This window comes from Lipotes vexillifer, unplaced genomic scaffold (assembly GCF_000442215.2).
Source record: "Lipotes vexillifer unplaced genomic scaffold, Lipotes_vexillifer_v1.1 scaffold75, whole genome shotgun sequence".
In the NCBI taxonomy this organism is placed as follows: Eukaryota; Metazoa; Chordata; class Mammalia; order Artiodactyla; family Lipotidae; genus Lipotes; species Lipotes vexillifer.
Genome location: NW_006771517.1, coordinates 2,775,137 through 2,796,668, shown reverse-complemented (window position 1 = coordinate 2,796,668; position 21,532 = coordinate 2,775,137). Strand labels below are relative to the sequence as shown.

The following is a 21,532-nucleotide window of genomic DNA, read 5'->3' as shown; positions in this document are numbered from 1 at the left end:
TTGTGGTGCACCGGCTTCTCATTGCGGTGGCTTCTCTTGTTGCGGAGCACGGGCTCTAGGCGCACGGGCTTCAGTAGTTGCAGCACGTGGGCTCAGTAGTTGTGGCTCATGGGCTCTAGAGCGCAGGCTCAATAGTTATCGCACACGGGCTTAGTTGCTCCGCAGCATGCGGGATCTTCCCGGACCAGGGCTTGAACCCGTGTCCCCTGTGTTGGCAGGCGGATTCTTAACCACTGTGCCACCAGGGAAGCCCTATTTATTTAATTTATTTATTTTGGGCTGCATTGGGTCTCCGTTGCCGCGTGCAGGTTTTCTCTAGTTGCGGCAAACGGAGGCTATTCTTCGTGGCGGTGCATGGGCTTCTCATTGCGGTGGCTTCTCTTGTTGTGGAGCACGGGCTCTAGGTGCACAGGCTCAGCAGTTATGATTCACGGGCTCTAGAGTGCAGGCTCAGAAGTTGTGGCGCACGGGCTTAGTTGCTCCATGGCATGTGGGATCTTCCTGGACCAGGGATCGAACCTGTGTCCGCTGTATTAGGCAGGCGAATTCTTAACCACTGCGCCAGCAGGCAAGTCCCACTTTGGTGATTTTTAAATACTGGTACATAGCAAGCTTCTCCATCTTGTCCATGGCTTCGTCATCCTGTGAATGTGCTGCAATTTATTCAACCAATCCCTATTTATAGACATTTATTTTGTTTACTTTTATTACTATATTTTAAGCTTCAAATGTAGAGAGTTGAGTTAAACAAAAAAAACACTCCTCAGTTCACAGCCGATTGTCAAACTTGACCCCGCGTGCCCCTCCTTTGTTTTATTTCTCTCCCTCTATTCCCTTTTATCTCATTTCCCCTTCCCATTTTCGGCACCTCTGTAGACCCATTCTGATGGGTTCCATGTGTGTTCTTTGGGGTGTAAGTCTTCTTGTAGAACATAACAAACACAGTGTGCTTGTATGTGTATTGTTGCTTTCTGTGTATGCATTTTTAATTTATTTGTGCTCCAGTGTTCATTCCCTGTTTAATATCGATCCAGCTTGTGGCTTGACCTGTAACTTCGAATTGCTGACTAGGACTCCTTGGTTTGCATCCACATTTTCCTCTCTACTTTTCCAGTGTTGAGCACCTGGGTGGTCTCTAAGTCTCTACCACCACAACAGCACTGCCATGTCCTTAGATGGGCTGGTATGAGAATTTTGTCTGGACAAATAGGAGTCGTTCATAGGGTATATGTATTCTGGTTATCTTTTGTACCACACAAAAAATTACCCTCAACTTAGAGGCTTAAAACAGCACTTTGTCTTGTTTGTGATTTTGTGGGTCAGGAATTCACAAAGGGCTTGGCTAGGCAGCTCATCTCTGAACCATATGGTGTCGGCTGAGACAGCTGGGGCTGGAGGTTCCCTTCCAAGATGGCATCTTGTCTCATGTCTGCAGCCTTCATATGCCTGGCTGCTCTCTCTCTCTTTCTCTCTCTCTCAATCTCTCTCTCTTTCTCTGCTTCCCCACCCTTGGCATCTCACACTAAAGGACACCCCTCCATAGCTACCTGGACTTCCTCGCAGCATGGCAGTCTCACAGTGGTTGGACTTCTTTCACAGCAGCTGGCTTGTCCCCAAGTGATCATTCCAAGAAAGAGGAAATGGAAGCTGCTAGTCTTTTAAGATCTGGTCCTAGAAACTGACACAACATCTCTTCTGGTGAAGACAGTCATGAGCCAGCACAGATTCAGAGAGCAGGTGCATAGACCTCACCTCTCAAGGCCATCTTTTACACACTCTGATATATATATATATATATATATATATTTATATATAATTTACCATGACAGATTGTTCTCCAGATGGCAGCTCCAGGACCCACTCCCCCAGCACTATCTCCACATCCCCACCCACACTTGGCTGAATCCAGCCTGGTCGGTTCTCCTGTTACACACAGCTAACGTTCACTTCCCCCATATGCAAGTGTGAATGTAGGAAAAAGTCCCAGAAGAAGACATGCTAGTCAAAGGATATGTGCACTTGCAATTTTGACAGATATTGCCAACCCTTCAATCAACCCTGAGCTCCATCTCTTCATAACAGATCCAGAATCTTAGCACGTCTCACCACCTCTACCATCACCATTCTGGTACCAGTCACCCTCCTCCCTGGGCTCCCAGCTTCTGCCCCAGCCCCCACAGTCCATTCTCCACATGCAGCCAGAAGCATCCCCTTAAAACCTGAGTGAGATTCTGTTCCTCCTTTGCTCAGAAGGCTCTGACAGTCTCCCACATTACTCAGAGTAAAACATTCTTGCAATGACTCTGAAGCCCTATGTGTCTGATCCCATGACCTCTCTCACCTGGTTCCTTCTCCCCTCTCCTTCTCTGTCCCACAGAGTTTTGAAAACACTAGGCATGTTCCCATCCGGACTCCTGGCAGGAATTTGAACCTCCCAGGCACGCTCCCATCCCAGGGCCTTTGCACTTAACTTTTCCTCTACCCGAAATGCTCTCTCCCTGCACGTCTCCATGTCTCCTCCTTACTCCATCTGTGCCTCAAATCAAACACCACCCCTCCCACTCAGGCTCTTCTCTTTATCCTGCTTTGGTTTCTTCATAACATCTCTTCCTCCACAACATGCGGTATATCAAGTTGTGTGTTCGTTTATTGTCTGTCTCCTCTCCAGATCACAAGTGTGGGGCAGAGGCAAATCATCAGCCCTGCTCAGCACCTGTCATTGAGGAAGAGCTCTACAAATATATGTGGGATATTTGTGGAATTCAACCACGCTCCATAGATATTTGTGCCAGTTTGCACCCCACCAGCAATGTACGGACCTCAGTAACTTAAATTAATCCAAATGCACTCCCAGATACATATCCTTTAAGTTCAATCTTCCCATGCTCAAGAATCTTCAAGGACTCCCTATTACCTTGCTTTGTACATCTTAATCTGGAACCCAAGACCTTTTTAATACCAGGACTAAGTATTTTCCCAGCTCTCTAGAAAGAAGTTCATGGATGAAATTTTCTCAGTGTTGAGTTTTTCCTTTATCCATTTTTCTAACGTTATTGGCATGGACTCCCATTTAACTGAAAAATTCCCTAAGAGATTAAAGGGGATAGCTCACAAACAGTGAGTTCACTGGTTTGGACTTCTAATGCTGTAATGAAGCGAATCCAAATTCAGCCCCAATAAACATCACAACTGATAACTTGGACCAAGTGCACTCTCCTGGCTGAGCCTCAGTTTACCGGTTGGTGGAATGAACAGAATAACACTGTCTCATACGGTCCTCTTGCTGCTTGCTAAGAGCCAGGCACAGGGCCAGGTACTGGACACATTTTAACTCACTCAATCCTTGTGGCAATTGTAAGAGGCATGTACAATTATTCTCCATTCTCAGATGAGGAAACTGAGGCCTAGAACAATTAAATATGTCTACATGTCCATAGCTGGGGAGTGGTGAGGCTTGGATTTGAACTCCCCACACCCCACTCCTAGGCTACACAAAGTCATGTGGCTGAAGTTGTGCTGTGTCAAGTCCATGGTCCTCTCTGGGGTGTGAACCAAGGTTTCTGGGCTCTCAAATGGCTTTTCAATAACATTCTAATCTCTATCATTATTGGAATAATTACCATTAATAACAGCTAACAACAATTGTATGTCTACTGAACACTTAGAATTTCCTCCACATTTTCAATCACTCAAAAACCCTAGAATTTAATGACTCACTTAACCCTGTTTCACAGGTGAAGAGACAGAGCTCAGTGGTGGAGCTGGGATTTGGTCCCTGTGCCTCTTACACACCATGGGTCCATGCAGCACCTCTGTTTACCAGGGGCTTTTTTTTTTTTTTTTTTGGCCACACCTTGCAGCTTGTGGGATCTTAGTTCCCTGACCAGGGATTGAACCCGGGCCCTCAGCTGTAAAAGCGAGGAGTCCTAACCACTGGACCACCAGGAATTCCCTACCAGGGCCTTTCATGCCATCATCTCATTGGACTTTACGGTCACTCCCTGAAGTCCATACTCCTATCATTTCCATTTTGCTGAAAAGAAAATTGAAGTGCAGTGCCCTGCTCGAGGCCACGCACAGCTCTTTGCAGCCAATCTATCCTGCCTCACTTCCCCAGCAGCATCCAGGATGTCACAGCTGGAAGGCACCCGATTTATAGCGCAGGAAGGAGCAAATCAAGGCCTCTGGGGCGCTGGGCAGTGTTCTCAGGCAGTTGCCCAGAGATCCTGTTTACTGGCAGGGCCGGAGGCACACCAGACCAGGAAGGAGGGAGGTCCGGGAGACGCCCCATATTTGCATCTTCAAAGCCTTGCCCTGTGCTCTCCCATCCTCAGGACTCCCCAGAGGGGTAGCAAGCTGTCACTTCCATGGAATGTCCTCCTGCCTGACCACACTGACTCAACCTGGCCTCTCCACTACTGCTCCTTCCTGAGCCCCATCTGCTTTCCCCACCTGGACAGCCCCATATCTGGCCTCCTGTAGCTCATTCATTCACTCAACAAAGCACTCTTGAGTGGTAGCTACTATTTTATGCACTGGGGATACATTCACAAGTAAACAGTAATCCCTGCCCTAGAGTGTTGATATTCTGGGGTGGAGAAAAGACAATAAATAAAAAACACACTAAGTAAAATGTATAGTATGTTTGGCAGTTATAAGGACCATGACAAAATAGAATAAAGAGCAAGGCTAGTGGTTTGGGAGTGGGGACAGAATGTCATGATGTTAAACAGGGCAGGCCTCACCGAGAAGGTGACATCTGTGCAGAGACCTGAACCAGGCAGCACCTGGAGGAAGTGTTCCAGGCAGTGGAGCACTGTCCACAGCATGTGGACACACTGAGGTGGAGGGTCTTGTGTATGAGAAGCATCAAGAGGCCAGTGTGGCTGGAGAGAAGTCAGTGAGGGGAGAGCGTAGGAGTTAAGACACAGTGGTAAGAGGGTAGGAGAGGAGACAGATCACATGGGGCCTGTGGGTCATTGTACGGATTCAGCTTTTGCTCCTAGTGAGCTGGGAGCCAAGGGAAGGCTTTAGGAGAGGAAGGGCACGGTCTCACCTGTGCACTGTAGGACTTCCCTGGCTGCTGTGTCAAGAGCACATGGCAGAGGGGAAAGGGAGGAACCCGGCAGCTCTTGAGGGGACCATTGCAACAATCCTGGCAAGAAATGAAGATGACTTACCCAGCATGGTAGCGCTATTCCAGTTACCACTGCTGCAGAACAAACTGCCCCAAAAGTCAGTGGCTTAAAGCAACTACTATTTTGTGATGCTCATGAATTCAGAGGAGGTATGGTGTGGATAGCTTGTCTCTGCTGTGTGGTATCTTGAGCGTCATCTGGGAAGACTCAGAGATCGATATGAATTAACAATTGAGGGCTGGAATCATCTGGAGGTCACCAGACTGGGACGACTTGAAGACTAAGACTGCCTGCAGGAGCACCTGCACGTGACCTCCTCATGCGGGCTGGGCTTCCTCATTGTATGGCGGTCTCAGAGCATTTGGACTTCTTAACAGCTCAGAGCTCCAAGAATGGGTGTTCCAGTAAACAAGCTGGAGCTGCATAGCCTTTCATGACCCAGCCTCGGAAGTCACATACAGCCGCTTCCGCCACGCTCTATTGGTCAAAGCAGTCACAAACCCACCCAGACTCAAGTAGAAAGGACATGGACCCGACCTCTCAATGGGGCCATATTCTAAAACCACCACAAGCACTTAGCATCTTCATGGCAGATTGAAAGTTTCTTGTGTCGGCTGATGCAGGAAGCACAGGGAAGAGCCACATCAAAAGTGATTTTGTGGGCTTCCCTGGTGGCGCAGTGGTTAAGAACCCGCCTGCCAACGCAGGGGACACGGGTTCGAGCCCTGGTCCAGGAAGATCCCACGTGCCGCAGAGCAACGAAGCCCGTGCGCCACAACTACTGAGCCTGTGCTCTAGAGCCCACGAGCCACAACTACTGAAGCCCGCGCGCCTAGAGCCTGTGCTCCCCAACAAGAGAAGCCACCGCAATGAAAATCCCACGCACTGCAACAAAGAGTAGCCCCCGCTCGCTGCAACTAGAGAAAATCCGCACGCAGCAACAAAGACCCAACACAACCAAAAATAAAAACAAATAAATAAGTTAATACAAAAGTGATTTTGCTCACCCAGGGCTCACAGCCCAATGACCAAAACAGGCACCTCTCAGGGGTGTAGGCAGCCAGAGAGGAGGCCCAACCCAGCTTGGCAAATCAAGGCAGGCTTCCTAGAGGAGGCAATGCATGAGCTGAGTCTTAAAGAGTGAGGAGGTCAACCAAGAGAAATAGGAGAGGGCATCCCAGGACAGGAAGAATTAGGGATGCTCACATTGAGAGGCAGGAGAGTGAATGCCTGAGAGATGGGATCCAGGTTTGTGTCTTGCACTGCCACTCCTAGTGGGTGACACTGGGCAGGCCACCTCGCCTCTCTGAGCCTCCGTTTATTATAAAATAGGAGTGATAATAATTGCACTGCCTTCAAGGGAGAAAATGCATGCAAGGTGCCTGCTAGATAGAAAGAACCTCAAACTGTCAGCTCTGACTGGAAAGCCACAGGTGGAGGTCAGCTGCTCAGGCTCCCTGGGTGCTCAGAAGAGGAAACAGGCAGAGACTAGCCCAGTGCCACCCAGCATCGAAGGCGAGGACCTGGATCACACCCCGTTGACCTTCCACAGCCTGATCCCTCCCTGTCTGCTGTTACTCCTCAGCCCCCAAGTTCACTTGGGGGAGGGGGGTGTCACTTCTTCCTTGTATGTGCCCTCATCCAAGGAATCCTGTGAGGCCTCCAGAGGAGATCACCTGATCCAGAGGTGGAGCCTTGAAGATGGGGGTGATCACTGCCCTGATAAGGGCTCCCCCCTGCCTGCATTCTCCACGTCCCTGTTCAGCCGGAATTCCTCCGTCCAGCATGGAGTTCCGGTGGATTTTATGGGCCAGCCACAGCAGACAAATGGAGAAGAAAAACATCCCTCTGGAGCCCTACTCAGCTCTCAAAATCTGATTTCCGCTCCGCCGGAAGGAGGCTGGGCTGCTTTAACCCTCTGTGGGAGGGGACCACGGGATCTGATTCAAGATCCTCCTAGCTGCCTGCCCTGCCTGCCTACCACACTGGCTCCCTTCCTTCTTCAACAGCATCTACTCTGGCCCCCACCCCGCCCCGGGGCTCAGCTTCCCCCCCTCCTTTGCAAAACTGCCTCAAAGGCCCCAGACCCCAGTTTAGGATCATCAGCAAAGCATCCGCTACATGCCAGGCATCTTGTAAACACCGGCTCTTGAGAAGTCTGGAGCAAGGTGGGAGAGAACATGGGCTTGGGACGCAGACAGAAATGGGTTTGAGATCCAGATTTGCCTGTTCTAGTTTGCAGGATCTTGGGCAAAGTCCCTTCACCTTGCTGGGTCTGGGTTTCCTCATCTGTAAAATGGGCCCTCAGTAAATAATTGTTGTTATTATTACTACCCCTTAACTCCACAAACCCGACAGGTTAGGCATCATCACCCACATTTGACCAATGAGAAAAGCAAGGCTCTTGGGACTTGCCTCGACCTGCTCACTGCCTCACTTTCTACAATTATTAATCCGGACTGCAAGCCCTGAACTTGTTAAATAATACGGTCAATCCTTATTATTTGGAGATTCCATATTTGTGAATTTGCCTGCTCCCTAAAATTTATTTAGGGAGCAAAATGAATACTCTTCAGTGGTTTCATGGTCATTCACGGACGTGTGCAGAGTGAAGAAAAACTTGAGTCACCGACACCCACATTCCCAGCTGAAGTGGATCGCTGACAATGCCTTCTTGTTTCCACTCTCATGCTGTAAACAAGTGTCCTGTTTGTGATCTATTTAGTGCCACGCTTTGCACATTTTTGTGCTTTTCGTTGGTGATTTCTCTGTTTAAAATGGTCTCAAGCATACTGCTGAAGGGCTGTCTGGTGTCAGTCACTAAGCTCAAGAAAGCTATGAGGTGTCTTACAGAGAAAACATGCGTGTTAGATGACCTTTGTTCAGGTGTGAGTTATAATGCTGTGGTCCATAATTTTAATGTGAAAGAATCAACAGTAGATATTAAATAAGGGGTCCTTAGACAGAAACACACATAAAACAAGGTTGTGTATTGATCAGTTGATGAAAATGTGACTAGACTCTTGCAGGAAACTAACCCTCTATTTTTCCCCAGGAGTGTTGTGCTCCGTATTTGCTAATTCAGTGTTGGTGGTAACTTTACAGAATATAATTACAGCAAATAATAAAAAATCAATTAAATTTTCAGGATTTTGGTACTTTCAGGTGTGAAGATAATATTTAAGAGGCATTGTAGTGAGCTGCAGTGACAATTAGCATTGCTATGGGACAAATTACCCTACAAGTTAGTCTTAAAACACCCATTTTCTTACGCTCACAGATTCTATAGTTCAGGATTCATAATAACGGGCACAGCAGGGAATGCGTCGCTGCTCTATGATGTCTGAGGCTTCAACTGGGAAGACTCAAAGGTGGGGGTGATTCAACAGCTGGGGATGGAATCATACGAAGGCATTTTCACTCACACATCTGTCCCCTGGGCTGGGAGGATGGGAAGACTAGTACAGCCGATCAGAAGCACCTTCATGTGGCCTGGGCTTCCTCACAGCATGGCAGTCTCAGGGCATTCGAACTTGTTACATGGTAACTCTGAGTAAAGAGGGCTCCAGTGAACAAGGCAGAAGAATGCGTCACCTTTAAGACCCTACTTCAGAAGTCACAGAGGGTCACTTCTGTCAAATTCAACTGGTCAAAGGGGACTCCAGCCTGTCTAGACTCAAGGGGAGCCGACATAGACGCTAGCTCTTGATGGGAAGAGTTGGCGTGGGGCGTATGTTTTCAAACCGCCACAGCTATTAACAGAGACTTATGAAAATTAGAGACCCAGGTCCAAATCTTGACTCTCCCTCTCTGCTAGCTGGACAATCGTGGGCAAGTTTCTTAACTCCTCAGAGCCCTCGTTTCCCTTTCTGTAACATGATGGTAATTATAGGCCCCCACTTCTAGGATGGTGAGGATGAAATGAGACAATGGATGAGAAGCTGTTGTTCAGTGCCTGGCACACAGTGCAGCATAGATGGTAATGGTATGAACATTATTCGTTATGAGACCTGGATGTATTGTTAACAGCTTGCATTTGGCTGCATGTAACAGAAACCCAATATAGTGGCTTCACCAAAGAGGAGTTTGTTTTTGTTTTCGTTTTTTTTTCCCAAGAGATTAGGGACTAGTGTGGCTAGCGGCTCAAGGAAATTATCAATGACCCAGCTACTCTGGCTTTCCACTCTGCCATCCTTAGCACGTGACCTTTGTCCTCATGGTACCAAGTTGGCTGCTATACCTCCAGGAATTGCATCTCTGTTCCAGGCAGGAAGAAGGTGAAGGGTAGAGGACAAAACCTTCTCAGAAGACTCTGTCATTTCATTTGAGGAAGTAGGCCCTCCCTAGGAACTTCTCTCTTCATCTCATTGGCCAGAATGAGCCACACGGCCACCCCTAGCTGCAGTGAAGCCTGAGAAGAAGACTATAAGTAGGGAGGCCCACTGCTGTCCCAGACAGTCGAGGTTCTATTGATAGGGAGTGGGGTAGATATTGTGTAAGCAGTTAGGAGTCTGCATGCCAGTCCAGGAGGACAACCCACAAATGCACCTGTTGTGCCAGCATCGCCATTGACAGCTGAGGTCAGACTGAAACACAACTTTATCATGGGACTCCCTTATTTAAGGTAGCTGAGATGCCCTAAACTTGATCCAGGCCACCACCCTCAGGAAGCCTCTCTGGACAGCACTGGGTCTCTGATTTCACTTTTCTCTGAAATCCTAATGGCTGGGCTGGGCTGGGGTTAGCATGATCTGTCTACAACAGAGTTCTCCGGGGCCCACTCCCCAACTTGCACCCCCTGCACCGTGTAGCCTGCAGAGGGGAGGAGAAGTGCCCACAGGCACAGGCAGCAGCTGAGCTGAGAATAGGGTCCCTGCCCCTGACACTCAGCCTTGAGGATTTTTTTTTTTTTTTTTTTCTTTTTTGCTGACAATTCAACAGGCCTTTAAACCACCTTGATTCATTTCAGGCCATTGGTGGTGTATATATTGAGGACTTTGCCCACAGGTCCAAAGCTTAACTTAAGCTTCCTGAGATATGTCATAAAATACGACTGGGGCGGGGGGAACCCTAGTGGTCCTTCAGCAGAACATTATTATGAAACAAAGGATGAAATGCTTAAGCCAAGATGACCCTATTTACTTATTTATTTATTTTTACAAATGAAAGTTGAGTAGACTCCATTTCAACAGTTTTCAATGCAGGAATTCCCACAGCCCCATTTGATTGCAGTTTGTTGAAAAGTTTAATGTTTTTGTAGGCAATTCATAATTTCCACGTTGAGTAGCCTAAAAGGAAGGGAGCCTGAAACCCGGCGCTGCTTTTTTTTTCTTTGCGGCACGCGGGCCTCTCACCGCTGCGGCCTCTCCCGTTGCGGAGCACGGGCTCCGGACGCGCAGGCTCAGCCGCCATGGCTCACGGGCCCAGCCGCTCCGCGGCACGTGGGATCTTCCCGGACCGGGGCACGAACCCGTGTCCCCTGCATCGGCAGGCGGACTCTCAACCACTGCGCCACCGGGGAAGCCCAGCCTTGAGGATTTTTAATAGGACTCTTTGAATTTTCAAAGGATTCATTAAACAGTAGCTTCATTCAGCAAGTCTTGAATTTCTCCATCATCTTGTTGACTCTGTGTCACCTGGCACTGGTATTAGGGCCAACTTGACCAGGTGGGTACCTGGGCAGGCTAAATTATTTAGTACTTTCTTCAACTTGATGGTCTCTAAACATCAGACTGATATTCCTTTAGAGGGATGGAGCTGAAGGAGAACACCTATGGCCACAGCCGCCTCTTCTCTATTACTGAGCAGTTCCACCTTGGCCCCAAATTTGTATCCCCTACTCCACAAAATCAGAACACTGCCGTTAACAGGCTGATTCCCCCTGGGGTGGAGTTTTGTGAGCATCTGAGTTTAAACTACCCTAGAGTGCAGCTTTTCCCTCCTCATCCCCATCATAAGCCATTTATCAAAGAATTCCTGTCACTCCCTAGCTGTGTGACCTTAGGCAAGTTAATTAATCTCTCTGTTCCTGACTCTACTCATCTGTTAAGCGGTAATATTAATAGTACTTAGTTCATGGGGCTGCTCTGAGGATTAAATGAGAAAATGCCTACAAGTGTTTAGAAGAGTGCCTGGCATATAGTAATCCCTCAATATTATTCTTTCCATTTTCATTGCTCTTTTCCTGATAGAAGTGCCAAGAAACACATTTTCCCCACAACATGTTACATTTCTAATGATGTTTTGGTGTCCTCCAGAGAGTGGGGCTCTGGGAAAATGCCTGGAATCCCTCTCTTAACGCAGCTCTGCCTGGTACAGCACACACCTGCTCACTCCCCTGTCACCCCTATCCAATGCACTCTCAAGAAAGAATGGGATACCCCCTCACACCAAGGTGGTTGCCATTGACAACAGTTGGAGAAATGTCCACTAAACTGTGTTCTCTACTGGGTGTCTGTGCAGGGTTGTGGGGGGGGGGCGGTTTGTGGGGGAGAGTCTAGAAAATAAGTCTAGAAAATGAAAACTGAAATGAGGCCTAAGGAGGTTACTTGTGCAGGGTTTCTCGTTTAATATGCTAATATCTGCACCTCTCTAGACCGGCAGATGCAAAATGCACTTTCCCAGACTTTTTCTTATCATGGAACTCTGGGCATCTTCCAGAACAAGAGTTCCCAAGAATTCACTCCTAAAAATAATGGCCTGGGGACTTCCCTGGCAGTCCAGTGGTTAAGACTCCGTGCTCCCAGTGCAGGGGGCCCAGGTTCAATCCCTGATCAGGGAACTAGATCCCACATGCATGCCACAACTGAGAGTTCTCATGCCACAACTAAGGAGCCCACTGCCGCAACTAAGACCTGGCACAACCAAATAAATAAATAAATACATCCCTGGTCGGAGAACTAAGATCCCGCGCATGCTGCTCAGCGTGGCAAAAAAAAAAAAAAAAGAAAGAGGGCTGGAGGGACCTTAGATAGACTGAGCTCTTTTGATAGAATCAAAGACACCAGCTCCACACAGAGGAACCACATGGATGGGGTCAATGGCACTTTTTATTAACCTGAACAGAACAAAACAAAACCTGGCATCTCTATGGAAGGACAGTTTAAATGTTTATTCAACAGATATTTCTGGATGCATATAAGGTGCCGGGTACTGCCCTGGGTATCTTGCTCTCTAAGAATTTCAATGGGATGATGAAAGTGGAAAAAATTGCTATCAGGCCAAATTAAGAAAACCTCTTATAAGGATTAAATGATGATAACAGCTAACACTTATACAGCACATGCCAAGTGCCAGGACTGGTACAAACGCTACGTATTTTGAGTCATTTAATCTTCACAATAACCCTCTAAAGGCAGGCTCTCTTATAACCCATGTTTCACAGACGAGGAAACTGAGGCACAGAGAAATTCAGTAAATTTTTCAAGATCACAGGGATGGTAAGTGGCAGAGCTGAACACAGACAGGCTCCTGAATCTGCAAATTTAACCATGTGACACTGTATCATATCCAGAGATAACACCTCTGGCAGGCGTCACTAGTTGCTTCTGGTATCTATTCTTCCATTCTTCTATACTAAAAGAAACCCAGCAATGAGGACTACATTTCTTAGCCTCCTTTTCAGTAAAGTATGGTCAAATGACAAGGTCTGGCCAATGGGATGTGAGCAGAAGTGAGGCTATAACTCCCAGACAAGTGTCCTCAACTGATGAAGTGCACCCTTCCTTCCTCTGCCTTTTTCTCCTTTTCGCCAGTTGGAATGCAGACAGAATGACTCCAGCAGCCATAATGTTCCATGAGACAACCTAGGGAGTGGAAGTCACATATGAGAGAGCAAAAAGATAGGCAGAGCCTGGGTCCCTGACACCATCTGCTTTAGTGAGTTAATGTTACATAACAAAATACCCTAAACTTAGGGGCTTACAACATCAATGATGATTTATTATCTTTATATTTCTTTCTTTGTTATTTTTCACAGTTCTTGCAGGTCAGGAATCCAGAATCCACATCAAAGGAAGCTCACTCAGAAGGTTCCAAGTTGGTGCTGGCTGTAGGCTGGGGGCCTCAGTTCCTCTCTACATGGGTCTCTCCACAGGACAACTTGAATGTCTCATAGCATGGTGGCTGCCATCTCTGTGATTCAAGGGAACAAGGCAGAAACTAAATACAGGCAGACCTTGTTTTATTGCACTTCCCTTTATTGCACTTCACAGATAATGTATTTTTTACAAATTGAAGATTTATGGCAACCCTTCGTCAAGCAAGTCTATTGGTGCCATTTTTCTAAAAGCATTATTTTTAAACTAAGGTATGTTCTAGACCTAATGCCATTCCACACTTAGTAGACTACAATATAATGTAAACATGACTTTTATATGCACTGGGAAACACAAAAATTTGTGTGGTTCAATTTTTTGCAATATTGATTTTATTACTGTGGTCTGGAATGGAACCCGCAGTATCTCTGAGGTCTGCCTATACCTTTATCACCTAGATTCAGAGGTCACATGCTGTCATTTCTACCATACAAGTCAGATCTGATTCAATGGGGGAAGGTATCTACACAAGGGAGTAACACCAGGAAACAAGGATCATCGGAGGCTATATATACTATAGAATGCCAGATCAGCTCTACCTGCAAATGCCTTGAATGTGAAAGAGAAATACACTTTTATTTTGCCTAACTGAACTTAAGGTTGTGATTAATATATCTATGAACTCTTGGCACAAAGTAGGCCTGCATTAAATGCTAACTATCATTAGTCTTTTTTTCCAAGTAGATTGAGGTGTACGACTTTTTGTCCTCTTTTGTGTGTCCCCTTGTTTACACACAAACACTTGTACCACTACCATCTAGGTCAAGGTTTGGTACAAAGTAGGTTTAGGAGGCTGTGTATCAGCCTTTTAACTCATTCATTCATACAATAAGCATTCACTATTGTCCACAGTATCCAGGATCTGGCCTAAGATTCTGAGATAACTTCCCTGCCCTGGAGAATTCATAGTCTAGTTGGGAACGCAAGCACAGTGAGATGGAAAACAAGCCACTTCTCTGTCTTCAGAGAAATTCAGATTAAAACAGAAAGTCAGATAATTCCAAGTGCTAGGGATGATGAGGGGGAAAGTGGTCCCACATGCCCTGCTGGACATGAGGACTGCAGCAGCCATCTTAAAATGTAGTCAGACAGCACTTAGGCTATGTGTATTCTCTCCACTTCCAGAATCCTCCTTCTGGGTGTATATGCCAGAGAAACACACACAGGAGTCATGCACCACAGGTGCTTTGAGGAGGTGGGAGTTGGAGGTAACTACAGTGTCCATTGTTCAGGGAGTAAACAAAGGAGGCATGGTGGATACATGTACACCATGCATACTAAGCAGCAGGTAGAAGCAATGGACTCCAGTTAGACTCAGCACACAGAGCACAGTGTCAAGTAACAAAACAACCTAGAAACAAATCTATGGAAACTACCATTTGTGTAAGTTAATAACCCACTCACACAAAACAGCACCATTATATTTTATAAGGACACTCACGTATTCAAAGACATATATCAAAAGTATTACAGTTGGGCTTCCCTGGTGGCGCAGTGGTTGAGAGTCTGCCTGCCGATGCAGGGGACGCGGGTTCGTGCCCCGGTCTGGGAAGATCCCACATGCCGCAGAGCGGCTGGGCCCGTGAGCTATGGTCACTGAACCTGTGCATCCGGAGCCTGTGCTCCGCAACGGGAGAGGCCACAACAGTGAGAGGCCCGCGTACCAAAAAAAAAAAAAAATTACAGTAAATCCAGAATATCCAATGCAATACTAAAGGAGAACATCAGAGGACTGACACTACCTGACTTCAAGACTTACAATAAAGCTACAGTAGTCAAGACAGCGTGGGAGGGACTTCCCTGGTGGTCCAGTGGGTAAGACTCCATGCTCCCAACGCAGCGGGCCCAGGTTCGATCCCTGGTTGGGGAACTAGATCCCACATGCATGATGCAACTAAGAGTCTAAATACCACAACTAAGAGTCCGCATGCGGCAACTAAGAGTCCTCATGCCACAACTGAGTCTGCAGGCTGCATCTAAGAAGTCCGCATGCCACACTTGAAGAGTCCTCATGCCACAACTAAGAGTCTGCATGCCGCAACTGAGTCCGCATGCCGCAACTAAAGAGTCCAATGCTGCAACTAAGAGTCCACATGCTGCAACTAAGAAGTCCTCATGCCACAAATAAAGAGTCTGCATGCCACAACTAAGAGTCCACATGCCGCAACTAAAGCGTCCGCATGCCGCAGCTAAGAGTCCGTGTGCCGCAACTAGAGTCCACGTGCCACAACTAAGAGTCCACGTGTCATAACTATAGAGTCCGTGTGCTGCAACTAAGAGTCTGCATGCCGCAACTAAAGAGTCTGTGTGCCGCAACTAAGAGTCCACGTGCTGCAACTAGGAGTCTGCATGCCACAAGTAAGAAGTCCACATGCCACAACTAAGAGTCCACATGCCGCAACTAAAGAGTCTGCATTGCCATAACTGAGTCTGCATGCCGCAACTAAGAAGTCCACATGCCACAACTAAAGATCCTGCATGCCGCAACTAAGACCTGGAGCAGCCCAAACAAATAAATATATATTTTTTAAGTGTGGTATTGGTGAAAGAATAGACAAATAGATCAATGGAAGAGAACAGACAGCCCAGAAATAGACCCACATAAATACAGTCAACTGATCTTTGACAAAGGAGCAAAAGCAATACAATGGAGCAAAGATAGTCTCTTCAGCCAGTGGTGCTGGAACAATTGGACATCCACATGCAGGAAGATGAATCTAGACAGAGACCTTACAACCTTCACAAAAAATAAGTCAAAATAGATCCTAGGCCTAAATGTAAAACACAGAACTATAAAACTCTTGGAATACAACATAGGAGAAAACCTAGATGACATTGGGTATGGTAATGACTTTTTAGATATGATACCAAAGACACGACCCATGAAAGAAATAATTGAGAAGCCAGACTTCATTAAGATTATAAACTTCTGCTCTGCAGAAGACAATGTCAAGAGAATGACAAGATAAACCATAGACTGGGAGAAAATATTTGCAAAAGACACATCTTATAAAGGACTAGTTATCCAAAATATACAAAGAACTCTTAAAACTCAACCGTAAGAAAATAACCCTATTAAAAACTGGGCCAAAGACCTTAGCAGACACCTCACTAAAGAAGATATACAGATGGCAAATAAGCATATGAAAAGATGCTCCACATCATATATCATCAGGGAAATGCAAATTAAAACAACAATGACGTATCACTACACACCTATGAGAATGGCCACAACCTGGAACACTGACTATACCAAATGCTGACAAGAATATGGAGAAACAGGAACTCTTATCTATTGCTTCCACTTTGGAAGACAGTTTGGTGGTTCCTCATAAAATTAAACATACTCTTGTCATATGATCGAGCAATTGCACTCCTTGGTATTTACCCAAAGGAACTGAAAATTTATATCCAGCCAAAACCTGCACACAGATGTTTATAGCAGCCTGATTCTTAATTGCAAAAACCTGGAGGCAACCAAGATGTCCCTCAGTAGGTAAATGGATAAATTGTGGTACCTCTAGACAAGGTAATATTATTCAGCTTTAAAGAAAAAAAAAAAAAAGGTTCCAAGCCATGAAAAGATATAGAGGAACACTAAATACATATTGCTAAGTGAAAGAAGTCAATCTGAAAAGGCTACATACTGTATAATTCTAACTCTATGACATTCTGGAAAAGGCAAAACTATAGAGACAATAAAAAGATCAGTGGTTGCAGGGATTGGGGTGTAGATGAACAGGCAGAACACAGAATTCTAGGGCAGTGAAAATATTCTGTATATGCTACTACAATAATGGATATATGTCAGCATACATTTGTCCAAACCCATAGAATGTACAACACCAAGAGTGAATCTCTGCGTGATAATGATGTGTCAATGTACAACAGATTCATCAATTGTAACAAATGTACCACTCTGTTGGGAGGTGTTGATAACAGGGAGGCTATTCATTTGTGGGGACAAGGGGTCTATGGGAAATTTCTGTACTTCTCAGTTTTGTTTAAACCTAAAATTGCTCTTAAAAAATTGTCTTTAAAAAAAAAGAAAAAAAAAATAGAGTGGGTGCCCTGGTGGGGGGAGGGAAATGGAGTGGGGAATCAGGGAGAGAAGTCAAAACACAGTGTGTCAGCACAAGACTTTGCACCAAGGTTTGGGAGGAGCCACAAAGCAGGCTTCCCTGAGGAGCTACACTGAACTTTGGTGGAGGAGTAGGGTTGTCTGGTCAGACCTGAAGGGATGCGTTTCCAGAAGAGGTGGACAGACAGGGCAAAGCTGGTGCCTCGGAGGAACTGCAAGTGCTCAGCGGGACTGAAGGCCAGGGTGCCCTGGTCAGGAAGGCCGGGGCCAGCTGCTGTTCTCTCACCCTGTAAGACCCTCCTCCTCTTACCTGGTGGACTCCTACTCAGCCCTCACACGCCTCTGGGCTGCCTGAGAGGCCGTGTGGCTGAGGAAGACTGAGCTGAGATCGTCCGCTGGCCCCGGAGTGACCTTGGCGAGTCACTTTCCCCTCTCGGAACCTCAGTTTCTTCATCTGTAACATGGGAATAACAATACCTACCTCAGAAGGTTGTGGTGAGGAGGAAGTGAGATGAGCAAAATATTGATACAAAGTCGCTGCCCCAAGAAGCTTATTTTCTGGTGCAGATAGACAGCTGGCAGACAAATAAATATGTAGTGTGTTTGCCACCGTATTCCCAGTACCCAGAACCATGCCTGGTGCATAGTAGGTACTCAATTAACATTTGTGGATGAATGAATAAATGAATGAGTGAAAGTAATGATGAATATTCTGGAAAGCAGGGGAAGGGGAGAGGGAGAGCCAGAGGAGTGCTGAGGGGTAGGGGAGGCCTCCCTGAGGAGATGAGATTTGAGGGAAGATGGGACGGAAATAAGGGAATTAGCTATGGGAATATCTGGGGACAGTGGGTGCCGGGCAGAAGTGGGCTCCAGGGATAGCAAGGAGGCCCGTGTGGCTGCCGCAGGGTGAGGAACAGAGGCGGAGAGGAGCTGAAAGCCTTGTGCGGGTGGGCTGAGACTGTGGCAGGAGCCCCCTCCCCACTCCCAGGGACAAGGCCTAGAAGAGTCCAGGCTGCTCAGTCCCTTCCCAGGCACGGTGCTCCTCAGCGGCGGGCCCCAGCCCCTGACACCACTAGCACAAACTGCTCTCGGGTGTTTCGCGCTCCGTGTGCCAGGCCCTAGCATTCCTGGCATAAACTCACCATCAGCTCTGGGAATAAGTACTATTATTACCCCTCCGTTTTCAGAGCAGGAAGCTGAGACTCCAAGAGGCTGCTAACCTTGGGCCGGAACTGGGTCTCTCTGATGCCAGGCCCTGGCTTGCACCGACCACATTGTCCTGGAATTCTTTGTTTACAGCTCGCATTCCCCTCTGGGCTGCAGAAGGCCCTGAGTCTCATTCATGGTTTTATTTTACTCCCAGGGTCGCCTGTGTCAAAACCTGCCTGAGGAGCGAATGAATGAATGCGCCTTCCAAGGAAGCCTCTCCCCACCTTCCGGGCCCAGTTCACGCCCTATTTGGTTCCTCCAGGTTGTGCTGGAATGGGAGGGGGCTGGACTGAGGAATTTCAAGCCGCCTGAGGGTCCAGAGCAGAAGAGAGGGGGAGGGGGGGAAGCGAAAGTGAAGGGAATGAGAGCCCCTGTGAGGAGGCGCAGACAGGGAAGGAAATCTCCCGGTAATAATTCATCGGCTCAGGAAGCAGCAGCTTGGCCTGGGGCTGTGGGGGGGGCTGGCCCTGCAGGGAGGGGGCCTCGCAGCCTCCTTCTCCTCCTTCCCAAAGCCCAGCCTGGCTGGGGTCACGGTCAAATGAAAAGGGGAGAGCCAGGTGTGGGAAGAGACCTTCCTGAAGACCCTAGGGCCTGAAGACTTCAGGGACTGCTCTCCCAGCAGCCAGTTCCCCATCTCTCCCCCATTCTGGCCTGGGTCTGGGAGCCAGGAATGCACAGCATGGCAGAGCTGGGAGGCATCGTCAAGAAAACTGATGCCCAGAAGGAAGATGGAGCCAAAACGCACCTAGAAACCTTCCGACTTCACTCCCTGTGCTCTTTCTGCTGCATGGGCTGCCATGTGGGCTAAAGAGAAAGTTATTGTCAAGGCCAAGCAAATAAAGGCTTGGCCGGTCCCCAGGATGGAGCTGGGAAAGGGGCATGAGCGACCTGGGGACCCCAACAACCATCATCAGCTCAGTAATTCTTCCCAGGGCCTCTGAGGAAGAGGACATGTCAGATGTCAGGCTGAACAATCTAAGGTTTCCAGACGGGAGGAAGGCGAAGAGGGAAGATATTTCCCCCCACCCCCTCTCTTCGTAAGTGTGAGTTTTTTGAGGGGGTGGTGTTGGCACTTCAAGCGGAGGGAAGGGGAGTGTGTGGATTTGGAACCAGGGAGGCTGCTGCAGTCCAGGATGGGATTGTGGGGAGTAAGGGAGAGAAACTTGTATTTTACTGAGATGGAGACAGGACAGGGGTGATAGTGGGTCCCAAACAGGCTGGGACCACTGCCCTCATTCACCCTGAAGGCCAGAGCTCTCTTATCTGTAAATCAGGGGTTCTTCCCCACAACTTCAGCAGAGGAAAGTAAAGATCAGTAAAGCACTCAGCACTGTGTCTGGCACAACCGTTTTGGTGGTAGGACCTCAACCAAAATGTCAACTCTGTGAAAGCAAAGAGTTTGTTTTGTTCACATTTCTATTCTCACCTAAAACCATGCCTGGCATAGCAGAGACCCAATAAATATTTGTTGAATAAATGAATGAATGGAGTTACTGGCGTTTGTGTGTTTTGTTTTTGTTTTGCTTTTTTTTTTTTCTCTTTAAGTTTGTCGTCAGGGATGTGACACCATCGAGTCCTTATTTGGAAAGTTTATAGTGTTTCCTCCAACTGTTCTCCACTGACACCACCATCCTGTACATAATGCAAAATCCTGGGTCGGCTGAATCAGATTGGGGGGAATCCGGGAATTTATCAAGTCAAAAGTCCCCCCTTCCCTAATTCTTACACGAAAGTTGCAGAACCACAGTATTAGAATTTGAGGGAGGAAAAACCCGAGTTGCTTTCTCTACAATCTTCTTTTCGAATGAGGAAACTGAAGCCAGGAGAGGAGAAGGGACCTGCCCGCAGCCTCCCTGCGGTCTAGGCTAAAGATGAGTCCGGATCTGGGCACAGCCCACTCCACCCACCCAACCCACCCCGACCCCCGGCATTTACCCCGGTCGCCCGCGGGGATCCAGAGCCTTCAGGGCGGGCCACCAGCTCGCGGGCCGCTTTCAACCTGGGGAACTGGGGCGAAGGGCCCGTAGCCATTGGCCGGGGCGCAGCGGGTGCCTCCCCATTGGCCAGGGCGGAGTCCCCCGCCCCGGTCGGGGCGGCCTCGGGACTGGCCCCTCCCTCGGCTATAAGGCGGTGGCCAGATGAGCCGTGAGAGCGCGCGGGAGCGCACGGCGGGGCGCGGCAGACGCTCGGACGCTGCGCACCAAGGGAAGCGGCCGGCCGCCCATGGCGTTCGCGCTGCTGCGCCCCGTCGGCGCGCACGTGCTGTACCCGGACGTGCGGCTACTGAGCGAGGACGAGGAGAACCGCAGCGAGAGCGACGCCTCCGACCAGTCGTTCGGCTGCTGCGAGGGCCTGGAGGCGGCACGGCGCGGCCCGGGCCCCGGGGGCGGGCGGCGGGCGTCCAGCAGCGCGGGCCCGGTGGTGGTGGTGCGACAGCGGCAGGCGGCCAACGCGCGGGAGCGGGACCGCACGCAGAGCGTGAACACGGCCTTCACGGCGCTGCGCACGCTCATCCCCACCGAGCCGGTGGACCGCAAGCTATCCAAGATCGAGACGCTGCGCTTGGCGTCCAGCTACATCGCGCACCTGGCCAACGTGCTGCTGCTGGGCGACGCGGCCGACGACGGGCAGCCGTGCTTCCGAGCGGCGGGCACCGCCAAGAGCGCGGTCCCAGCAGCCCCCGACGGCGGCCGCCAGCCGCGTTCCATCTGCACCTTCTGCCTCAGCAACCAGCGCAAGGGGGTGAGTGCGCGCGGCGCTCCAGTACTGCGGCCGCAGGGTCAGGGAACGGGCCTCTTACGGAGCAAAAGAGGGACCGAGACCCCAATGAAGAGAGGGGGAAGAGACGTGGAGTCGTCGGGGGTGCAGCCCTCCAGGCCCAGAGTTTGGTGTGGAACAGAACCGCTCACAATGTTCCCCAAACAAGGGGTGCAGGGAAGCCCAGAGCTCGGGCGTGATTTAGAGGATGGAGATTGCTCATCGAAGGACACCCCCTCCCACTAGGAGTG

General features: G+C 48.6%; 1 protein-coding gene across 1 annotated transcript in view; it reads left to right on the top strand.

Moving 5' to 3' along the window:
* The first annotated feature begins 20,683 nt into the window (after nucleotides 1-20,683).
* The window catches only part of TCF15 (transcription factor 15), a 6,301-nt gene continuing 5,452 nt past the window's right edge, over nucleotides 20,684-21,532 (top strand). The window contains exon 1 of the mRNA XM_007446889.1: nucleotides 20,684-21,266. Within this exon, the coding sequence (XP_007446951.1) occupies nucleotides 20,748-21,266 (519 nt within the window). The 5' untranslated portion in view covers nucleotides 20,684-20,747. The remainder of the gene's footprint in view (nucleotides 21,267-21,532) is intronic.